Source organism: Callospermophilus lateralis, chromosome 2 (assembly GCF_048772815.1).
Source record: "Callospermophilus lateralis isolate mCalLat2 chromosome 2, mCalLat2.hap1, whole genome shotgun sequence".
In the NCBI taxonomy this organism is placed as follows: domain Eukaryota; kingdom Metazoa; phylum Chordata; class Mammalia; order Rodentia; family Sciuridae; genus Callospermophilus; species Callospermophilus lateralis.
In genome coordinates this window covers 36,173,730-36,197,164 of record NC_135306.1, presented here as the reverse complement: position 1 = coordinate 36,197,164, position 23,435 = coordinate 36,173,730, and the positions used below count along the sequence as shown (strand labels likewise).

At 45.3% G+C, this 23,435-nt stretch overlaps 1 protein-coding gene across 2 annotated transcripts; it reads left to right on the top strand.

The window, feature by feature from the left end:
* Nucleotides 1-4,749: 4,749 nt before the first annotated feature.
* Nucleotides 4,750-23,358, top strand: Npr2 (natriuretic peptide receptor 2). Of its 2 annotated transcripts, none has more exons than XM_076845825.2 (22): nt 4,750-6,207; nt 7,042-7,247; nt 13,745-13,858; nt 14,164-14,299; nt 14,535-14,629; nt 14,844-14,976; nt 15,207-15,291; nt 15,787-15,907; nt 16,070-16,144; nt 16,352-16,429; nt 16,645-16,749; nt 16,892-16,963; nt 18,890-19,049; nt 19,206-19,361; nt 19,441-19,609; nt 19,756-19,902; nt 20,362-20,485; nt 20,687-20,755; nt 22,194-22,368; nt 22,439-22,537; nt 22,810-22,901; nt 23,025-23,358. In XM_076845825.2, the coding sequence occupies exons 1-22, from the start codon at nt 5,541-5,543 to the stop codon at nt 23,088-23,090; spliced, it is 3,144 nt and encodes a 1,047-aa protein (XP_076701940.1). In that variant the 5' UTR covers nt 4,750-5,540; the 3' UTR covers nt 23,091-23,358. The 2 variants fall into 2 exon arrangements, with proteins under 2 accessions (XP_076701940.1, XP_076701939.1); XM_076845824.2 differs by having other exon boundaries at nt 15,778-15,907.
* The last annotated feature ends 77 nt before the right edge of the window (nt 23,359-23,435 follow it).

The following is a 23,435-nucleotide window of genomic DNA, read 5'->3' as shown; positions in this document are numbered from 1 at the left end:
TATTAGAGGGGAAGGAGAGAGGGAAGAAGAGGGGTTGAGGGGATGGAAATGATCAAAGTATGTTATATGCATGTATAAATATGCCACAATGAAACCCATTATTCTGAATAATTAGTGTATATTTAAAAAATGTGTCACTAACATATTTTCCTTTGGCTGTACTTGTTATAGAGAATTGTAACACTGGCTAAAACACCCCATTTCTATTTTATTTTATTTATTTGATGGGGCTGGGAATCATATAACACCCCATTTCTAATGCCAGGCTTTACCCTTCAAAGAATATGAATACAATGGGGAAAGGCCAGAAAACACATAGCTTAAGGCATCTTGGTTAATCTTTAAAATTTTCTCTAGGCCAATGCTTTGGTTTAAATATCCTTTTGCTGGGTACTTTGGAAGTTCTTACACCCTAGGACAATGAGTCACAATAAGACTTGGCATGGGTGAAGGATATGTCTTTCTTTTGTAAAGTGGGACAAGGACTGATGTCAGCACAGGTCATACTCAGACAGATCAGTTTTAGGAAAGGGTACATATGAAAGTTGAGGATCTGGAACCATTTCTGTATATATATCCCTTGGAAAACCTTTTGGGGCTACCCCTGTTTGATGGCCACTGCCCAGAGGTTTCTTGAAGGTGCCTCAGAGGCTCTCCAAGAAGGGGGAAAGAGAAAGGGATCTCAGGACCATTCCTACTGCTTCATCTGGAGCAGAAGCATTTTTTCTTCCAGAAGGGCATTTTTTCTTTTTAGTCATTGTCATCTACTCCTCCCCCTCCTAAATTCTGTTTTACATTTAAACTTTTTATTTGAAGGAAGGGCTTTGCTGCTAAAAATAAGTGTGAAAAACACAGCTTCCATGGGGAACCATTTAAGGATTTTAAGCAGGAAAGTGACATAATTAGGTTTTTGTTTGAAAAGGTCACTTTGGCATCTGAACACATTGTGGAGGCTAGGAGGGAGGCAAACTGGATATCCAGAGACTTGAAATTGTCCAAAGGAAAAATTATCAAAACTGGCAACTCTGGGCTCCATCCCAGAGTGGCAGCATCTACTTTAGATGGAGCAGGGGCTTCTGGGATTGCCAGTTCCCACCCAGTGGCCTCTCCATTTGCCTAGTTCCTGAGGATCTTGCCCCTGTCCTCTACCTTTGGGACCCTTGCCTTAAAGTAATCTTTGATTCCTTGCTCTTCGTCTTGCAGATGTGATCTATCACCAAGGCTCATTTCTTCCTTTAAGTTATTTGAGTTTTGTTTCTTCCTCTATTTCCATCCCATCAGCCTACATTAGGCACTATTTCATGATTAGATTTCTCTAGTAACTCTTACCTCTTCTTCCTGCTTTCAGTTTACCTGCCAATCAGTCCCTCATTGCAGTTGCATAACTACTCTATTTTTCATGATATTACAGCACATGCAGAAATAGTTTTGTTTTGTCAAAATTTTGCTTCAGATTTCTTTCCCTCTCCCCAGTTTTCATCTTCTTTAGAAAATTCCAAGCAAAATAGAAGGTTAAAATAGTGATGGATGGGGGCTGGGGCTGGTGCTCAGTGGTACACTTTCCTGGCATGTGTGAGGCACTGGGTTCGATTCTTAGCAGCACATATAAATAAATAAAGGTCTATCAACAACTAAAAATACATATATATTTTAAAAAATAGTGATGGATACTTTTCCATTCTCTGGAAGCTGTAGGTACCCTGTTTACCTTTTTTTGGTGAGTTATTTGAAAATTTGTCAGGACTTAAAAGGTGAGGGAACCCATTGGCACTTCCCTCTCGACACTTCTCAGGGAAAGATTTTGTGAAGAAATGGAATTTTAAGTGGAGTAGAGCAGAGACTATAACAGAGAATATTACATTAGAGATTTTATACTATCAGATGTTCCTCAGAGGTGGCAAATAAATACTGGGGTTGGTAATGATGGTGAAGGGTGACAGTGGGAACACAGGGAAGCAGTCTATGAACTTGAGAAGAAAAGCCATTGGAACACTCACAGAGATGTTGGTCCAGCCTGGATAAATAGACAGAAAAAATACCATTCACCTGGAGGTTGAATCATCAAGAATATATGTGTATATTGTTTCTCCTCCTGACAATTCTTAAATTCCTTTTGAAAGAGTCATTGATACTCTATGATGCATTTTCCACTGGAAAACCATTCACCTGGAGTGTGTTTTCAATAAAGCCGATGTTTCTGGCCCCCGTTCATCTTTTATTACACATATGTAGACAGGTAAGGTGGAAACTGAAAATATTTTGAATTTAAAAACTTTCTTTTTTGGTGGTGCTGGGGATTGAATCTAGGGTCTTGCACATGCTAAGCTTGCATTGCACCCCCAAGCCCTTAAAAACTTTTTTAGCTCCCCCAAAGAAAGAGATGTATGAATTCAGAGTAAAAACCCTTGGTGCCTTTACAATCATAGCAGCTTTTTGAGGGTGTTGGGAAGGTGAAGTGGACTCAAGATCTGTGTGCTATGTAGTTCTGGAAGGGAGCAGGAAGTGGAGGATAGTGGTGCAGGAACCATGATGGTTTGACCTGCTTTCAGGATTCCCTCTCTCCCTCGCTGGGGCAAGGGAGAGAAATACAGTAATATAGAATTATAATATCTTTCCTTGCCTTCTCTACACTTTACTGATCTTCTCTTTTCACACTGTTGCCTCCTTTTCCTTAATGAAATGTGTCATGTAAAATGTACCTTTCATGACTTATTTGATCTTACTTTTTTCATGGCTATTCTCTGCCCTCTGTTGGTAGGTTCTCTTGGACCTGTTTTATTCTCTCACACCTGTGTGATGAGGGCAACTGCATATAGTTAAAGTCTTTTTCTGTAGGTCTAACTGATCAAGTGGAGACAAGACTGGAAGATGTTTTGTTTCTCTGGAATCCTGCGGGGATGGGAGGCCACAGTCTGGTGTAGAGTAAACCCAAGGATCCAGATTTAGTTGTGAAATCAGGTCAGTTATAAAACCGTTCACTGCTGTCAGTTTGGGGCATCAGGGACAACCTACCATGGAGAAGATTAATATGAGCCTGAATCCCATGGTGGTTCCAGAAGTCTGCTAAAGTCTTGAGGCTCCTTTGGCCTGAGTGTGACTGGGATTAGGATTTCTTTCTGCTAAAGAATATGGCACCTTAGAAACTACAACAACTTCTAACAGCTAGCCAATTTGATGCTCTGCAGTTTGGTTATGGATCAGAACCAATCCAGAAAAATGAATCAGTGTTTGGGTTGACTCTGTCCAGAAGACATTACAGGTGATACCTGTGGATTGTAGGAAACCATAATGTACCTACAGAAAGGATGCTGGGACCCTAGCTGGGTGCTTCTTAGGCCAGTAGGGTCTATTTTCTCACACTTTGTATGTGTTGTTCTATGGCTTCCTTTTCTCCTGGGTTTGAGGCAGCAGACATTGTCATTGGGGGCTTGCCTTTGATCTCTGTGCCCTAGAGATTCCAACAGTATATTCCTCAAAGGAAAAGGTTGTATCATTCTGCTTTCTTTATATTCACCCCTACAGATTGTGCACAGTTTCCAGAGTTCAATAAATAAATATAATATCAAAGAATAAAATGGCATTGTTCTTAATATCCTTCCCCGAACCACTAGGTGTCGCCTTCATCTCAGAGAAACTGCCCCTTCTCCTACCCCTCCCTCTGCTCAGGAGCTCTTAGCTTCTTGGCACTGATTTCTGAAGTGGCTTGAAGAAGAGAAACGGTGGCTCTCAGCAGGGAAAAGAATGGGCTTATGTGCATTTCCTTTGTGACAGTTTGAGAAAACTCCCCAAGGTCCCATAGCCGTCCCCCCTGCAACCATGATGTCATTTCTCACAAGCTGTTCCTCAGGATGGGATCAGCGCTCCAGATGTGGGTGCTTGGGTGAACTTTCTAGGTTGGAAGCTTGAGGGGGGCGGGGCGGGAGAAGGAGGGGTACAATGGACTTCTTTGCTGGGGCCAGCTGGGCTTAGTCATTCTATAAGCATCCATTATAGTCATTCTATAAGTCATTCTACAGCAGAGGTGCTAGCCTCTGCTGTACCGGGAGACAAAAGAAAGAAGAGGCCTCAGAGCAGATGGCTAGTGGAAGCTGGTGGGCTATGGCTGACCTCTGAGGACATGTGGAGGGCACAATAGGGACCGTGGTGTCAGGAAGAGGGTGAGTGGAGGGTTGAGTCCCCAAGAAGGAGACTCATGGGCTTCATAAGGTCTCATGAAGAACGGAAGGTGAGAGCCCCTTGGTGCCTGAGGGACCTGTCTTCCAGGGAGCAGGCTTGTCTTCCTATTGAAGGAATGACAGGTCTCTGTCATTAGGAAGGTGGTATGGTTTTCTACAAAGGGGACTGGCGAGGATACCATAAGTTTGGGGATTCTTGACTGCTTCCTGCAGATTGTGGAGAGCGAGGGACTCAGGGAGTTAAAGAGAAGGGACCTTAAGAAGAGCAAGGTAAGAGAGGAGGGGCAAGACGGCCATGGGGTCGCCCGTGAGATGGAAAGAGAGCGGCAGGGTGGACCAGGGGCTTGCGGGAGGCCCTTAGAGCATGGGGACGCCCGGGAACCTCGCCGGCCTGAGAGGCGCTGGTGCGGAGCCCCCAAGCGCTCACTGGGTGGGTTGGAGAACTGGGAGGTCCCTGGGCGCCGGGTGGGGGGTGGGGGGAGACAGCAGGCGCCGGAGGGTGGGGCCGGGCGGGGGAGGGGCGGCGGGGCGGGGGCAGGCGGCCTGCCCGGGGAGTCACACTCGGCCGCCGCTGCCGGCGCAGCGAGCCGAGACGCGCCGGGCCGAGGCGACCTGACCTGGACGAGCGGCGCGCGCGGGGGCCCAGGCGGGGGGCGGGAGGAAGCGCCGGGCAGCGCCGGCCGCCGGGGCCCAGGAGAAGCGGAGCGGAGAGGAGCGGGGACACGGGCGGGGCCGCCGCAGCTCCGGATGGGACCAGCGTCCGGGCCCGTTAGTCCAAGCAGGAGCTTCTGGAGAAGCCTTCACAGGGAGATTTACCCCTGCCTTTCCCTCCCCTCTGGCCCAGGCCTCGCTTCGCTGCCCGCCTGCCCATGTCCCAGTCCTTCCGCGGCGCGGGTGCCCTCCCACCTCAGCCCCCTGGTGCTGTTTTTCGCAGCTCCCTGCCCTCCCAGCCCCTTAAACTGTGAGGTGCTCCCAGGCCGTTTCTTTGTACCCCCTTCCCCCCACCCCCCACACCATCCCAAGCTCATCCTCTTCTCTTTCTCGGCTTTGGATTCGTCAGGCCACTTCACCCTCACTGTCCCCATCCCGGTCGCAGCCCCCCTTGGTCCCTCTCTCCTCCTGCCACCCTACCCTTAGTCTTAGGTCCTTCCCCTAGGCTGGTAGCCCACTCCTTCCCCACCCGGAGGCTTTCTCCCATCTTCTCTCCAGGTCCCCAGCAATTTGTGTATCCAGACCGACTTAGCTTGTCCCTGTTTCTCTTCCTGGCCCTCTTTCCCAGGCGCCAGGCTGGGTGGCGCTTGTGCCTGCCCGGTAGGCCAGAGTGGCCCCAGGTTCTGGGGGCGGTGGGGCTGCTGCTTTATCCCCATGGCACTGCCATCATTGCTGCTGCTGGTGGCAGCCCTGGCAGGTGGGGTGCGTCCTCCTGGGGCTCGGAACCTGACGCTAGCGGTGGTGCTGCCAGAACACAACCTAAGCTATGCTTGGGCCTGGCCACGGGTGGGTCCTGCTGTTGCACTAGCTGTGGAGGCGCTGGGCCGGGCACTGCCCGTGGACCTGCGATTTGTCAGCTCTGAACTAGATGGCGCCTGCTCTGAGTACCTGGCACCTCTGAGCGCTGTGGACCTTAAGCTGTATCATGACCCTGACCTTCTGTTGGGCCCTGGTTGTGTGTACCCCGCTGCCTCTGTGGCCCGCTTTGCCTCACACTGGCGCCTTCCCCTGCTGACTGCTGGTGCAGTGGCCTCTGGTTTTGCGGCTAAGAATGAGCATTATCGTACCCTGGTTCGCACTGGCCCCTCTGCTCCCAAACTGGGTGAGTTCGTACTGACACTACACGGGCACTTCAATTGGACTGCCCGTGCCGCCTTGCTGTATCTGGATGCCCGCACAGATGACCGGCCTCACTACTTCACCATCGAGGGCGTCTTTGAGGCCCTGCTGGGCAGCAACCTCAGTGTGCAGCACCAGGTGTATGCCCGGGAGCCAGGGGGCCCTGAGCAGGCCACCCACTTCATCCGGGCCAACGGGCGCAGTGAGTGTGGCCCGGGCTGTTTTAGGGTCAGGGGAGGAGGGTCACTGTGTTTGTGAAGCTCAGCACTGGGAAGCTGAAGATGGAACTAGGCATCCAGAAGCTATGTGTGATGGTTGGAATGGAGAAATGATTGTGGACAGAGCACCTGGGAGAGGGCTCCGGAGTTAGAAGAGAGATTCCTAGTTGTCATAGGCAGAGGGGTTCATGGTCATCATAGGCAAACGTAAACAAAGAATAGGAGCACAAAAAAGTGAAGCTTGTCTTGATAGAATGTGGGACTGGGGGATGTTGAGTTTGGGGAAGCAATGTGGGGGCCCTAGAGTAGTGGATGTGGTTGATGACCACTCTGCAGCCTGTGCCTCTTTGTGAACACAGAATGCACACCCCAATTTCCCCACCAGACTGGGGCTCTGGGACCCTTTGGTGGTGTATAAATAGAGAGAACTCCTTAAATGGGTTCAGGGCTCAGCAGATATGGTTGGGAAAGGCAGATAAATCTCACTTTGAGAAATTCTGAGCAGCCAGCATCTTCAAGCCTAAGGAAAGGCAGGGAAGAGGAGCAGCAGGCAAGGCTCTGGGGAAAGGTCTGGGTTGAGTGATCACTCCTTTTTTCTAGGGTCTGGAGTCAGGCTCTGACTTCTGCCAGATGGTCCATATGGCCTCAGGGAACTTATGACATGGGTTTCATGGGGGAAGATGGGGAACATCTGCTGGGTGGTCGATAGGTAGGGCACTCTCTTGCTAAAGAGGGACTTGCAGATGATTGAGAGAGGGGGTCGTGTGGGGGACTGAATGCTTTCTCAGGGTACTCCTCTGTCATATGCCTGCTCCCAGTTGTGTATATCTGCGGCCCTCTGGAGATGCTGCATGAGATCCTGCTTCAGGCCCAGAGAGAGAACCTGACCAATGGAGACTATGTCTTCTTTTACGTCGATGTCTTTGGGGAGAGTCTCCGTGCGGGCCCCACACGCTCTACAGGCCGACCCTGGCAGGACAATCGCACCCAGGAACAGGCTCAGGCCCTCAGACAGGCCTTTCAGGTATCATTTGAGCCCTATCCGAAGGAGGAGGGGGAAGAGGTTCTTGGATGGGGATTATCTGTTTCTCACACGACCCCACAGAAACTCAGAAGCAGAGCACAAGTTCTGAGCTACGGAAGTGAAAGGAACAGGCTTTCAAAGTCTAGTCTTTCCTCCTTCCCCAGCTTTGTAACTTTTGTTGTGTCTGTCAAAGATCCCAGAACACTGATTTTTCTAAGTGCCAGTAGTAGGCTACACTGTGGGGGAGAAAAGTTGAGAAAAAGATCTGAGCCAAAACCCCAGGAGGCCTTCCAATCTTTCTGGAAAGGCAATGCATAATTGTAAACTGTTAGAAAAAATTCAAAAAAGGGTATGAGTATGTAACTGAAACAGACAATGAGAGTTTCCATGGTTCAATGTGGGCAGGGTTTAGGGAAGGCTTTTTTAATGGAAGTGAGACTTCATTGTGATTTTAATGATAGATGCCATGTTCACAGAGTGGAAAAGGGGATCCAGGCTGCCTGGGCAAAAAGAAAGATAGGCATGGGTATGTTTAAGGGACCTGGAAAATACTGGAATATTCTTCTTGTCAGCAAGAAAGAAGGGCTTACTTAAAGCAGAAACAGGAAATAAAGTTGCAAAAGTATAATCAGATTAAACAGGGCTCTAAACCTTAAGCAGCAGGGCTTGAATTTGGGGTCTTTGACATTTGTCTGTGAAGTTAAATATAGTGACAGAATTCAGGTTGCATTAGATGAGAAGGAGACCAGGCAGTGAGACCAACTACTAGGTTAGAAAGGAATGAGGTGATTGAACAAGGATAATGATAGTAGGAATGGAAAGAAAGGAATTTAAGAATTTGTAGAGAAGGTTCACGTGACAGTTCATTTCCCTCCTCAGCTCCAAACTTTCAATGACTTGTTACCTCAGAATAAAATCCTGACTGCTCATCATGACATCAGAACATATATAGTATGTTCTTAACCCACTGTTTCTACTCACCTTCCTTGTCCTCAGGCCCAGAACTCCAGCTGAGTAGCTGTGCTCTTTCCGTCTTCCCAAATCCCTTGAGGGGGTGGGGGCAGAGTAGGGGGGCTGGGGTTGTGGCTCAGTGGTAGAGTGCTTGCCTAGCACACATGAAGCACCGGGTTCGATCCTTAGAACCACATAAATGTAAAATAAAGACATTGTGTCCACCTAAAAATAAAAAATAAATATTAAAAAAAAAAACATACCCATGAATCCTCAGACCCATAAATCTTTCCCTGGTTCCCTCACTAATTTTTTCTCTGAATCATTTATATAAGTGTTTCATATTTATTTATCCATATCCCTTGTTTTTCCCCAAAAGAATTTGAGGTGGTTTATGGGATACCTTGAGGTCCTTTTCAACCCTGAGATTCTTTGGTTCTAAGTAGACATGTATAAGGGCTGGACCTGGGTGGCCATTCTTCTCCAGTGAGTAAGGTTTTATGTGGCTGTGATTATATATTTGGTTGTGACTGACGAGTGTCTGACTGTGAATGACATATCTGTTTGCATGCCTGAGTAGGAGTCTGTGACTGTCACACTTGAACATGGCAATGACAGACAGGTTTTATTTATGCTATAATTTTTTCCTAAAACAGCCTTCTCACCTTTTGTGTCTGGATAACGCTTCCATATTTTTTAAGACTCAGACCATTTTTTTCTTTTCTAGGAAACAATCTTTGAATCTTCAGGTTTCCTACCCTTTGCTTAACTCTATCATAGAAATTTTTCTGTGATTTGTTTGAAGTCTGACTCATTTTACTAGTATTATTGAGCATCTTTTATGCCTCAATGATTGTACTGGTATTTGGTAGAGAACATAATAGATATATTTTTGGTCTTTTTGGAGTTTACATTTAATAGGAGAGGCAGACACAAATATAAGCAAATATAGGAACATATTGTGATTAGTATTGCCAGGTGGGGAGGTGGGTGGATAAGAAAGAAAAAGGAAGGTAATAGATGGTATGAGAAGAGAACAATGAGGGGATTATGGTCAAGGAAGTTCTGTTACTCTCCCAGATGAGCTGTGTTCTTTTTATGGAAGAAAAACCTCTTTCTTGTATGAGAATTTCTGCCAGCTAAGAGTTCCCAGCACTTAGAATAGGGACCTAATCAACTAACAATCAATTATATCAATCAATCCTCTGTTCTCCCCTCAATTCAGGTCTTATTGAAATAGGAAAATAGAGAAATATTTTGCTACAACAGAAAGAGAAGGGAAGTAGGTGGTGAAGAATATGCTGAGGGAAATCAGGGTATAGTGATGTGCTCCTGTAATCCCAGGTTCTTGGTAGGCTGAGGCAGGAGGAATCATGAGTTCGAGGCCAGCTCTGGCAACTTAGCAAGACCCTCTGTTAACCAAATCAAACCAAAACAAAACCAAAGAATATGCTCAGGGGAAATCCAAGGTGTGGCATAGGGTAGGATGGGTTGAGGGGTGGTGAGGTTCCCTCTGGCAAAGCTTCTTTCAATTCTTTCCCAGTGCTTACACAGAACAGAGAACAGGGAAGTTGGGTGGTCAGCTCCAGCCAAGGATGAGAAAACAGAGCCCTTCTTCCAGAGTCACTGGCCTACTGAAGTCCTAGTCCAGGCTGGCTTGGAAAAGATGATAGGTGAGGCAAGGTGGCCCTGGTGTAAGTGTCTGAAGCCTTTTCAGGATGGCATAAAGTGCCAGCACAGACTGGATACCAGCCACTAGGGGAGAGGGCTCTGAGATTAAATATGTTGATATGATTTTTTTTCTCCCATTTAGTCATAGCAGTTCATGGTCAGAGATCATGCTCATATTTGCATTCCACATGTCTAGTATGTAATGGACATTTAATACATATTTGTTGAATTGAATTAAAGTGTGTGTTTCTGGGCAGGGATAAGACTAAGAATTGGTTCAGAAAGGAGTAGAGCTTGGTACTATAAACCAAGGTGATCAACCAGGAGAGGGAAGAAAAGTAGATGAGTAAAACTAAATGAGCAAATGAGTAGGGTCTGAGGATCCAGAGGCCCAGGCTGGACAAGTGGGGACAACAGGGTTAGATACCCAGGCAGGGGGCTGGGGTAGAGCGCTTGCCTAGCACATGTGAGGCACTGGGTTGAATCCTCAGCATCACATAAAAATAAATAAATAAAATAAAGGTATTGCATTCATTTACAACCAAAAAATAATAAAAAAAAGAAACCCAAGCAGAGAATGGTTTGACCAGCCTGAGACTGGTTTACAGATGGGGAATACCTGCAAGCAAGAATGGAGGAAAGCACTAAATCAGCAGTTAAAGCAGACCATCTTCTTGGAGACCATTTGTTGTCTCCTCAGGCTACTGTTGACAGAACCTCCTGCTGTGGCCAGATTAGGTCGCAGAGTGGGTGGCACAGGCGGAGGCAGGCACCTCTGGCCATGCACATTTCCTAGGTGCAATGTGCACTCCTGGCTACCACTCACCACTGAACCCATGGTTGGCCACCTTTGCTTGTTTTTTTCCACCTGGGGTCCACTGTGAAATGGGACTCATTTACCTACCTTCACCTTCTCTCTAGCCCCTGAGCAAGCACAGAAACTGTTTGGAGTTGTTTTTTTTTAGAAGCTAGTTAGTGACCACAGCAAAACAGTCTAACATAGTCGTTTTCAAAGTGTGGTCTTTGGGATCCTGGGGGGCCCTGAAATCCTTTTAGGGGAACCATAAGGTTAAAACTATTTAAAAAATAATACTAAGATGTTATTTGCCTTTGTCACTCGCAGTCTGGTTATACAGTGGAGTTTTCCAACTTGTGATGACATCATGTTTCTGACAGCCATGGAAGGCATGCTTCTGCATTCTTATGTCTTCAAAATCTATAAGTTTTAATTTCTAATATGGAAAATACTGATAGATAAAACCCATATGAAGTTCTTTGGGATCATAATTTTTTTTATTTTTTATTTTATATTTTTAGTTATTGATAGACGTTTATTTACTTACACAGGTGCTGAGAATTGAACCCAGTGCCGCACATGTGCCAGACAAGTGCGCTATCACTGAGCCCCAGCCCCAGCCTGTTTTTAAAAAATAGTTTTAAAAACTATTTATTTTTTATTTGTAATTGGACACATACTGTTATTTTATTTATTTATTCTTATGTGGTGCAGAGGATCGAACTCAGGGCCTTGCACGTGCTAGGCGAGCGCTTACTGCTAAGCCACAACCCCATCCCTGGGATCATAATTTTTAAGACTATAAAGGCATGCTGAGACCAAAAATTTCAATTATTGCTAGCCTAGCAAACAAACCAACCTAGAGAATTACTAAGTGTTTAAAAAAAAAAGTGTTAAAAACCTCTCATGGCCTTTATTGAAATATAAATTATGTAAACCTGGTCTTTTCCTTCTTTTTTTTTTTAATACTATTTATCAATAATGTCCTACCTCTTTATTGTTCTTTTATTCTTGGAACAGTTGTTAATGAATAAACCCCATTCCCCGGTCACATTATTATTATTATTATTATTATTATTATTATGCCTGAGTGGGAGAATATTAGAGCATCTAACTTCTTTAGCAAAAATAATTACATCTTTTTTTCCTTCTGTTATTCTTTCTTCATTCCTTTTTTATTGCTTCCTTTCTTTATGAAAGCAAGCAAGCAAGCAAGAAACTTTTCTCTGTTTTTTTTTTTTTTTTCTTTTTGGTTTGGCTTTTTAATATTATTGTTTTTTAAGAATAATTACATCTTGAAGCAAACTCCAATTTAATGTAGTGAATACATGTTAGAAGTTGGCTTCAGTCAGGAATGGTGGTGTGTGCCTTATATAATCAAAGTGACATAGGAGGCTGAGGCAGGATTGCAAGTTCAAGGCCAGCCTCAGCAACTTAGCCAGTCCCCAAACAACTTAGTGAGATCTTGTCTCAAAAATGAAAAAATGAAAAGGGCTGGGGATATAGCTCAGTGATAAAGAAAGAAAGAAAGAAATTGACTTCATTATTTCCTACCTGGAATGAATTTATGGATTGTAGATCATATGTGATATATGTAGTACCTCTGTGATCCACATGTACTTTCTACAAGAATGAATAGAACTTAAAAAAATTAATTGTAGATGGACACAATACCTTTTTTAAAATTTTTTTAAACATTTATTTTTTAAGTTATAGGTGGACACAATATCATCTTTATTTTATTTTTATGTGGTGCTGAGGATTGAACCCAGTGCCTCACGCATACTAGGCAAACGCTCTATCTCTGAGCCACAACCCCAGCCCACAATACCTTTATTTTATTTATTTATTTTTATGCAGCACTGAGAATCGAACCCAGAGCCTCACAAGTGCTTAACCACTGGACTACAACCTCAGTAGTTGTAGTGCTTAACCACTGGACTACAACCTCATCCCCAAAATGAACAAAACTTTTTTTTAAAAATATTTTTAGTTGTAGATGGACACAATACCTTTATTTATTTTTTATATGGTGCTGAGGATCGAACCCAGGGCCTCACACATGTGAGACAAGTGCTCTACCACTGAGCCACAACCCTAGCCCCTCAACAAAACTTTTAATGACTAGATTTTAATCTATCATTTCACAAAGCTAGGTTCATAAAATATTTGAATTGAAGTCTTCCCTTGAAGTTATAAGACCTATTTCCTGTCTGAGCAGAGGCCAGTCTCAGTGACAGTATGACCTGAATCTGAGAGGTCCAGCAGCTAAAGAAGGGGAAACGTGAAGTTTAGAGAGCCAGGCAAGCACTTCATGGGTTAAAGGGAGCCTGGAAGGTGAGCATGAAGAGATACCTTTGAGTCATGTGCCAGTGTGGGCAAGGCTTCACATATCATTTGCTTATCTATGCAATGTGTGTGGGCATGTGACTTGTGAGTTTGTCCCTGTGACACGTCTGCTATTTATTTAGTAAGCAGGACAATGCTGCTTATGGTAGGTGTTCCATACATGTGGAATGACTGAACTCACAACTTTTCACAGGTAGAATTTCTGTCTCGAAGTATTTCCCACAGTTGCCATAGGGGTTGAAATCTCTTTAATTCACTGTGTGGAGGCACTGTGTGCAAGTGACCCACATGAAAATGTCAACTTTGAACCAATAACATTAAACAGTAATTAACACTTTGGAGAGGAGCTGTTGATGAGTGTTGTCCTTGATAGATATTGGTACTTGGAAAAGATGGGATCGAGGGCTTCTGTGAGAGCTGTGGTAGCCCAGCCTGGGAGGCCTAGTGGTGGTAGGGAGTTCAGGAAGATGATGGGCTTGGTTTGGGAATGGAGTTGGCTTCTTCTGTTGCTTCCCAGTCTTACTTTCCCATCCTTGTCTGCCTTTCATGGAGGGGTGCCACTCCCCTCACCCATATCTCACCTCCACATAGTTTCGTGCCCCTTTTAGCCTTTGCACTCTCCTGTGTATATTTAATATCGTGTATTTTACCAAGTTTCCCTATTCTGCTTCCCTCTTCCCCTCATGCTCACTTTGAATCCTGTATACTCTTTCCTGTGTGCTGCTGGTAGACTGTATTGGTGATTACATATCGAGAACCCCCAAATCCTGAATATCAGGAATTCCAGAATCGGCTGCTGATCAGAGCCCGGGAAGATTTTGGTGTGGAGCTGGCTCCATCCCTGGTAAGTAGATAGATCTCTCTCTCCTTGAGAGTCAGGCAGACTGGGAGAAAGGGCTCCCTCCTTAACTCAGCACCAAGTCTTGGCCATGGAGCAAGCTGCACTTGGGGGCTATCCACGTCTATCCAAGATATTTCTTTTTGCTGTAGGGACCAGTTAGGTAGGGATGGTACTTTAGGAATGAGAGGAGGGAAGAAAGTAAACCAGAAGGGAGAAGAGGTAGAAGGAGATTCCAGGACTGGGAAAGGTGGCTGGGAAAGGGCCCTTGCAGGACACTTGGAGAGCACTGCTGAAGTTGCCACCCCCAGATGAACCTCATTGCTGGCTGCTTCTATGATGGGATCCTGCTCTATGCTGAAGTCCTGAACGAGACAATACAGGAAGGAGGCACCCGAAAAGATGGACTTCGAATTGTGGAGAAGATGCAGGGACGAAGATATCACGGTAATAAAAAGGGGCAGATGGAGGCCTGAGGGTTGATAGCAGGCTCAGGAGTGGAGTGGGCAGAAGAAACACATCAGGCTCCACAGGGAGTCAGTAGGGTTTGGGATCTTGGCTGAGGTAGACACACTTCAAGAACAGGGGCAGGCACAGACTCTGCAGCAGCAGGGCAGAGTTGGGGGATAGGATAGGGGCCTAGGGTAGATCTCAAAGTGAGAGGTACTCTTTTTTATCCTAGGTGTCACTGGACTGGTTGTTATGGACAAGAACAATGACCGGGAGACTGATTTTGTCCTGTGGGCCATGGGAGACTTGGATTCTGGGGACTTTCAGGTGATGGGGGAGGGGGCAAGGAAGAGAGTACAGTCCTGTAAAATCCAGCTTTCAAGTGTTTGGTGGGGCCAGAATCAAAGGTCCTAGGGGCAGTGACTTATTTTTGCTGCCAGAGCTGCACCCTGGCTGGGAGAGAAGCAGCAAAATAGCTGGGGTCTGGGGGAGGAGGCTGGCGGGAGCAGGCCTGTGGGCCCAGTGTTCTGCTTCCTCACAGCCTGCAGCCCACTACTCAGGAGCTGAGAAGCAGATTTGGTGGACAGGACGGCCTATTCCCTGGGTGAAGGGGGCCCCCCCCTTGGACAATCCCCCCTGTGCCTTTGACTTGGACGACCCATCCTGTGATAAAAGTGGGTGTGTGCAGGGACTGGGAGCAATTCTTCCTCCCTTTACTTTCCATTCTTTACTTCCACCCTTGCTGACTCCCTGCTCTTAGCTCTAATTTTATCTCTATATCCGTTGCCCTACCTCCTTACCTCTCCCTCAGGAAATCTATCTACTCCTTGTACCTGTGCCTCTCCCGTCCCCATTCTTACAGCCTCCCACCCAGTCTTTCTCAGGGTCTCTCTCTCCCCTTCAGCTCCACTTTCTACTCTGGCAATTGTGGCTCTGGGCACAGGAATCACCTTCATCATGTTTGGTGTTTCCAGCTTCCTAATTTTCCGGTGAGTTCTGGGCTTTCCACCGACCTATTTCTTACCTCCCCATTGCCACAGGCTCTCTGGCTGAGGCCAGGGGTTCCTGTAACGTGAGTTAGGGGCAGCAGATCACCTAATCTGGTGATTGTCTCAGACTTAGTGACATCTTCCTCTTTTACCTTTCTCTTTGGTTGTCTTTCAGCCTAGGTGTTTGTCCTACTTTTGGTTCTAGCCTGGGGGTTACTAAGTAGTGATTTTGAGTGGGGTTAAGATCAAAGATGACTTTTCTATGGATGGTACCATTTTAAGAACGAACTTGCATCTCCAACCTCTAAGTTTGTGAGTACATATAGGCATATGCCAGACTTGTAGAGAATATGTACTTATTTTCTAGTCCTGTTCTGTGTCCCCAGTGTAACAACTGTAGCTTTAGGAGCTGCAGGGAAGCCCCTGCAACCCTACTGTTGGCTTGGGGGGTACAGGATCGGGCTTGCCAGTCAACTGAGTGTACAGTCCTTACAGAAAACTAATGCTGGAGAAGGAGCTGGCTAGCATGCTGTGGCGCATTCGCTGGGAAGAACTGCAGTTTGGCAACTCAGAGCGTTATCATAAAGGTGCAGGCAGTCGCCTCACACTGTCTCTGGTGAGTCCTTGTCTCTGTTGTTCCTGCTGCCTCCCTCTGAGTTCCTGTCCTTTCAACCCTGGACCTTTCCCAGCACATTGGCCTGTAATGATAGCTCCTGCACTACCACCATCATCTAATGTTCCTTTCATCCTTCCGCCTCCATGTTGCCCTTGGCCCCAGCGGGGATCCAGTTACGGCTCGCTCATGACAGCCCATGGGAAATACCAGATCTTTGCCAACACCGGTCACTTCAAGGTGAACAGTCATCTGCTTGTTCTGGTTCCCACCATTTCATCCTGACTCATCCCATCTGCCACCTCTGCCCCTTAACCTCTTCCCCTCATAACCCCTTCTAAACCCAGCTGGTCTCCTGGATGCTCTCACAGTTCTTCAGTATTTCCTAGCACCAAGAAACTCCTTCTGATACTTACTTTCCTTTTCACTTTCCACCCTCACTATCAGGGAAATGTTGTTGCCATCAAACACGTGAATAAGAAGCGCATTGAGCTGACACGGCAGGTTCTGTTTGAACTCAAACATGTATGTAATGGTGAATGGGTTGAGGGTGAGGGATAAAAAAGGAGGGGGAAAGGATAGAGGGAGACTATGGAATACTAACATTGCCTAGGAGGACAAGGGGTTTATTTATAGTTGATTTTAAGTTGTAGGTATAACTAAGAGAAAGGTCCTCTTATAGTGGGAGGTTTCTATATTTGATTTTTAGCTCTTTCAGTTCTCCTTCCCATTTTTTCTAGATGAGAGATGTCCAGTTCAACCATCTTACTCGCTTCATTGGAGCATGCATAGACCCTCCCAACATTTGTATTGTCACTGAGTACTGTCCTCGTGGGAGTCTACAGGTGAAGGATAGGTGTAGGGGATAATGGTGTGTGTGTGTGTGTGGGTGGGGGGATTCCCCAACGTTACATTGACTTTGTGCCAAATGATAGCCACTGGGACTGGGACAGACACATTATAAATCTATTCCATGTCACTTACCAGGATATTCTAGAAAATGACAGCATCAACTTGGACTGGATGTTTCGTTATTCACTTATTAATGACCTTGTTAAGGTGAGTCTCTCCCACTCCTTAAGAGCTTATCCTCTTTAAAATACCTCCATCATTCAGTCTTTGCTATGATCTCTCTCTTACTAGTCCTCTGAAAGTCCTGTTATCTCCATCTCCCCTTATTCCTGTCATTGGGTGATAGTGGATAAGCAAAGATTCTGGGGTTTATATTTGGGGGAGTGAGATTTATAGGCCACAAGGAGTCCTATACTTGGAGAGAATTTTTGTCTTTCTGCCCTAGATATCTCAGGTGTTTCTCCAGTAACTTTTTAATAGCCAAAAGATCATATTAAAATCCCTACACAGGGAAAAGATAAGTGAAATACCCAAGTGCATTTACCTCCTGTTTTTACTCTCATCATTTTACTCTCTGACCAATATTTGGCACACCTATTTTTTTTTTTGTTCAGAAACCAAAATTTTAAAAAGAACATTTACTGGTTAGACTAAGAGAAACCAAGGAAGATTGAACTTTATTATTCTTCCAGTATACTAGGTTTCAGCTATTTTGAAATACCCAGAAGCCAAGGAATTGTGGAGGCATAAAATTGAATCCTGCATGGGTTAGACAGGTGTTGAAAAGCAAGTCTAGTGGTTCACACTGCATTGTACCTGAAGCTGGCTTTGGTTTTCTCTAAAATCTCATGAAGTAGTTTAAAATTTGTGTGTGTGTGTGTGTGTGTGTGTGTGTGTGTGTGTGTGTGTGTGTGTGAAAATTTGCCATCAAATGAGAGAGAAAAATATTAGGTAAAGTTGATACATATAAGAAAACATGACTCTTTTGAGAGAACAATGATTTGATGGAAAAGTGGTTTTGGAAAATATCCTTGCAGTTTCCACACAAGTAAATTCAGAAATTGGGAAATTCTTGAAGTTTTGTGGCTAGAAAAAAGAATGGAAAGGAAGAGTTCACAGGGACTAGTTTTGAGTTGTTCCAAATCCAGAGCTAAACATTTAGCAGAGGTATTTTGTGATAGCATATAGAACTTATATCCTTTGTGTGTGTATGTTACTGAGGATTGAACCCAGAGATACTGTATCTGAAAGATGCATCCTCAGTCCTTTTTAATCTTTTTATTTTGAGACAAGTTTTCACTAAGTTGCCCAGGCTGGCCTCTAATTTGTGATTCTCCTGCTTGTCTCCCGAGTTGCTGGGATTATAGGCATGCACCACAGTGCCTCACAGTCCTACTGGCACTGACTGGGGTGGCTCCCAGAGTTTTGTTTTGGGGAAGCACAGCCCTGTCCTCTTAAGATCTTTTAGTTTTTGGAAGCAAAGTTTCTCTCATCTCTGGGCCTGTGGAGCCAGCAGCCTCAGGCTTCTGCATTGGCCTGACAGTTGTCTTCTACTTTTGTCCATTTTCCAAGTTTTTCTAATTTACTGCTTTCTCCACTTTCTGCTGGTCCAGCATCCCCTCTAGTAGAGCATATTCATCCTCCATCCTGACCCACATGTCTATATATACATGGTTATGTGTTAAAGTTTACAACTGGTTAGTCTTTGGTGCATCTAGCTACTCTTGTAACAGGGTCTCAAGTGTGTCTTCCTTTTAGTAGCCTAATTAGGCATTAGAGGCCACCATGAGTGCATATTATTCTTGGAGTTCTCCTTCATAATTCTTTTCCTTTCACTATTCAGAAAATTGACTGCCTTTCCAGGATAGTAAGTGGTAGCTCCTCTTATTCCTGCTCTTAAGCATTTTTTATATCGCTGGGTACCTATATATATTCATATTACCAGGAAGGAATGACTCTCCCATTCTTCCTGCTTCCTTGTATAGAAACTATTTAAGGGATGCCTTCCAAAATCAGCTTATTGTTTTTATGGTCCCAAGATCTTTAGGTAGCTAACCTAGTGCCCATCTGTTGGAAAGGGTGTAGTTAAAGCCAGTTATGATCCAGATACTTGATCTGTATCCTATCCTGCAGGGCATGGCTTTTCTCCACAACAGCATTATTTCATCTCATGGAAGTCTCAAGTCCTCCAACTGTGTGGTGGATAGTCGTTTTGTGCTCAAAATCACAGACTATGGCTTGGCCAGCTTCCGATCAACTGCTGAACCTGATGATAGCCACGCCCTCTATGCCAGTGAGGCCTGCCCCATAATGCACTTTTTATACTGCTCCTTTGGCCTTGATCAGTTTCACTTAGGGAGGGTGGGAGAGGGAGACAAGTTACAGTGATAAATGAGTGGGTGGGGGTACCCTATTTGGGGGACCTGGCTAGCTTGTTTCCTCTTTTCAGAGAAGCTGTGGACTGCCCCAGAACTGCTCAGTGGGAACTCCTTGCCAACCACAGGCATGCAAAAGGCTGATGTCTACAGCTTCGGGATCATCCTGCAGGAGATAGCACTTCGCAGTGGTCCATTCTACTTGGAGGGCCTAGACCTCAGCCCCAAAGGTGAGAGTTGATCTGCTATCCATAGTCTTTTCTTCCTTGGGGGACTCTGTTCTTCATCCAAACCTTTTATCACCCTCAGAGATTGTCCAGAAGGTAAGAAATAGTCAGCGGCCATATTTCCGGCCAAGCATTGACAGAACCCAACTGAATGAAGAGCTAGTTTTGCTGATGGAGAGATGTTGGGCCCAGGATTCAGCTGAGCGACCGGATTTTGGACAGATCAAGGGTTTCATTCGCCGCTTTAACAAGTGAGAAGACACTAAAGGGCAAGGGCTCCATAGGGATAGAAGCCTCATCAGTTCTTCATGGATGAAGTGGGGCTGGTGGGTTGGATAGAAAGTCTGGGGAGTCTTGAGAATCTTGGAGCAGGTGACATATCCTGGCCTCCCTGCAGGGAAGGTGGCACAAGTATATTGGACAACCTCTTGCTACGCATGGAACAGTATGCCAATAACCTGGAGAAACTGGTGGAGGAACGCACACAGGCTTATCTAGAGGAAAAACGCAAAGCTGAAGCTCTGCTCTACCAAATTCTGCCCCAGTGAGAACTTTGTCCCCCTTCCTGAATTTTCCTTTCGGATTCAGCTGTTGAATTCTGCCTCAGTCTCCTGAAAGCCCACTTCCCAAGCCTCCAAACCTGTTTTGTTATCTCTTGCCATAGTGAGCCCTCCTGGCTATAGACTAATTGCTTTCATTCTGTCTCCAAATGAGCTGGGCTCTTTCTGGTTTCTCATCCTTCCTCCTTAGGACACTGTTCTACCTTGCCTCTGCTTCAGCAAGTGTATGTAAAATAATCCCAAATTGAAACACTGTGTCCCCACCACTTATGCACCTTACTATGTGCTAGACAATGTCTTCTCAACCACTTTCCTTTTCCTTCACCAACCCCAGCTTTCCCATTACAACTTAACTCTGCCTGCTGCAGCCACATATTGCTTTCCTCTTTCCCTCTCCCACATCTTTCTTGGAATTTCGCTTACACTACACCCTTGTTCTCTAGTTCAGTGGCAGAGCAGTTAAAACGGGGAGAGACTGTACAGGCTGAGGCCTTTGACAGTGTTACCATCTACTTCAGTGACATCGTTGGCTTCACAGCATTGTCAGCTGAGAGCACCCCTATGCAGGTAAGAGCTGTGTGTGAGAGGTAGTGTGTAGGATAAGGACCTGGGAGCTTCACTAATAGGGAAGACTAGTTCATTCTGGAGTTCCCATATTTTGTTAAGAGTTTGTAGTTTGAAAATGCTTAGAAAGTTGGGCATGAGCTTCAGGGCCTCGTCTTTTCTATCTTCTTAGGTGGTGACACTTTTTAAATTATTTTAATTTAGGTGGTGACACTTCTTAATGACCTGTATACCTGTTTTGATGCCATAATTGACAACTTTGATGTCTACAAGGTGAGAGTTGGGGTTGCCTTCCTACTGAGACCCCTTTAAAAAATCAAGGCTCCTGGAACCTCCCCACATAGATTACCCACTCCATGGTCAGTTTTCACTCTTGGGTCTCTAGAGTGCAATGCTGAAGTACACTTCGTACATGGATGTGGCTCCAGGATTCTAATTGTACATTCAGGTCTAATAACTTGTGAACCCTTAAGCTTCTTTAATCAGAACCATCACAGACTTTAGTCCCTATCTGAGTGTATAAATACTGCCTACCCATCTTCTCTTTTCTCCTCCAGACATGGAACAATCCCTACAGGATATGGGTACAAATTGATTTAGTGGGGTGAGGGGCAAGTATGAATAATGTTGTAAGGCTTTTTGTTGAAGTCACCGACTTGGCAGAGAGTTAGCTTTATTGTCCTTGGGAGTACAAATGAGCTGTATTTAAATATTGGCTTTATAGCTAGCTTTGTGGTCTTAGGTAAGTAACAGCACCTCCCTGATCCTTGGTGGTTTTAAGATGGGAATAATAGACTGAGTGCAGCAGTGCACACTTGTAATTCTGACTGTTTGGGAGGTTGAGGCAGAAGGATCACAAGTTCAAGGCCAGCCTGGGCAACTTAGTGAGACCCTGTCTCAAAATAAAAAGAATAAAATAAAAGGACTAGGATATAGTTTATTGGTAGAGAATCTTGGGTCCTGGGTTCAGTCTCCAGTATCAAGGAAAAAAAAAAAAAGAATGAGATTGTATGGGAAGTGCCTAGCACTGTGTAGTGCATGGTAGATAATAAATATCCATTCCTGCCCCTTCCCTTTGGGTTTACTGATCTATTGTTTCTGTAACAAAGAACTCCCATTAGATACATCAGTTATTCTATCAATTGTTTCTATTTTCCTCTATTTTATAAAAAAATCTATTTATATAATTATTTTCTAAACCAAGAGTAAGTTTCAGATAGAGGACCAGTTTATCCCTAAATTCTTAGTGTGTATATCCTAAAAATTTCATGGCACATTTCCTAAAAATAAGAGCATTCTCTTGTATAACTTTGGTACAATTACTAAAATCAAGTGCCTGCTTTCTCACTGTCTGGCAGTTTGGGTGGTCTGGCCCATGTCATTGGTCTGCTTTACCTTCTTGCCAGCCTTTGTGCTCTTCAGGTTAGCTCGTTTTCTTGCTTCCCATTTCCTGGCAACAGGGCCTGTCTGTCCATGTCCTGTTGTGGATAGGGTGTCTAGTCATTCAGCAAATGCTTACTGAGTATTTGCCAGGGTTTCTTGACTGCCCTTCTTCCCAGATTCTCAGGACTACAGCTTTTATTTTCTAGTTGAAATTGGGCCTCCCAGGTGGTCAGGATGATGCCTGATACTGTCTAGCTTGTCTACAGGTACTTTTTCTCATTCCTACTGATACAGAGAGAAGTGATGTTTTAATCTCCCTCTAAATCAGGTGGAGACGATTGGGGATGCCTATATGGTGGTGTCTGGCCTCCCAGGCCGAAATGGTCAACGCCATGCACCAGAAATTGCCCGGATGGCCCTAGCATTACTAGATGCAGTTTCTTCCTTCCGTATCCGCCACCGACCCCATGACCAGCTGAGGCTACGCATAGGGGTTCATACTGGTAAGACTAACTCTCACTCCAACTAGATGCCATGTTTCCCAGGCTCTCCCCAACCTGTTTCTTTTCATAGGGCCAGTCTGTGCTGGGGTTGTTGGCCTGAAGATGCCCCGCTATTGTCTTTTTGGAGATACAGTGAATACTGCTTCCCGAATGGAGTCTAATGGTCAAGGTGAGACATTAGCCTTCAACCCCAGCCTCAGCCTCACTCTGTCTTGCTCTCTTCTTTTCAGAGATCCTCCAAATCTTCAATACAAGAGACCACAATTCCTAAGTGGCCCATCCTTGTGCACATTTTGGTTCTAGTGAATGTGTGTGCTGGGAGGACTGGGAGCCTCCTGGGGGGTGGTTGGTTGGGTAAGGTGCTCTTCAGCACTGTCAATTCTTCTATTTCCTTTTTCTTTGACTTTTTTTTTTTCCCTATTATACCCCATGCTACCCCAGCCCTGAAGATCCATGTCTCCTCTACCACCAAGGATGCCCTGGATGAGCTAGGATGTTTCCAGTTAGAGCTTCGGGGTGATGTGGAGATGAAGGTGATGGCAGGGGAGGTGGTCATGGAAAGGGAGAATGAAAGTGATTATGTGGCTGGGGGTGAAGAGAGGGAGATCAAGGACTAACAGAAGAGTCTGAACCATGTTTACTCCCTCTGCTTCCAGGGAAAAGGAAAGATGCGAACTTATTGGCTCATAGGAGAGCGGAAAGGACCTCCGGGACTGCTGTAAACCCTACATTTTCCCAAGCTAGACAATCTCCTGCTTCTGGCACCTGGATGAGCAGTAGCCACCATCTCTCCATATACCAGAAACAGATGTTGTCACATGAGATGGAAAATGTGCACAAAAACCCCACCTTATATGGAAGTCATAGCCCTCTGCAGCTCAGTTTTGTACATATATCTGTCCTTCTCTGGTTTGGTCCCCTTCTTCCCTACCTCCTGTAAATATATATATCTAAACCAGAATATTTTGGCCAAATATAAAATAACAAGAAGTAGTGGTCATGGTGTCATAGTCTGGGGTAGGTAACTCCAAGGAAAGGTTATAGGGTATGCACACAGTGACTCACAG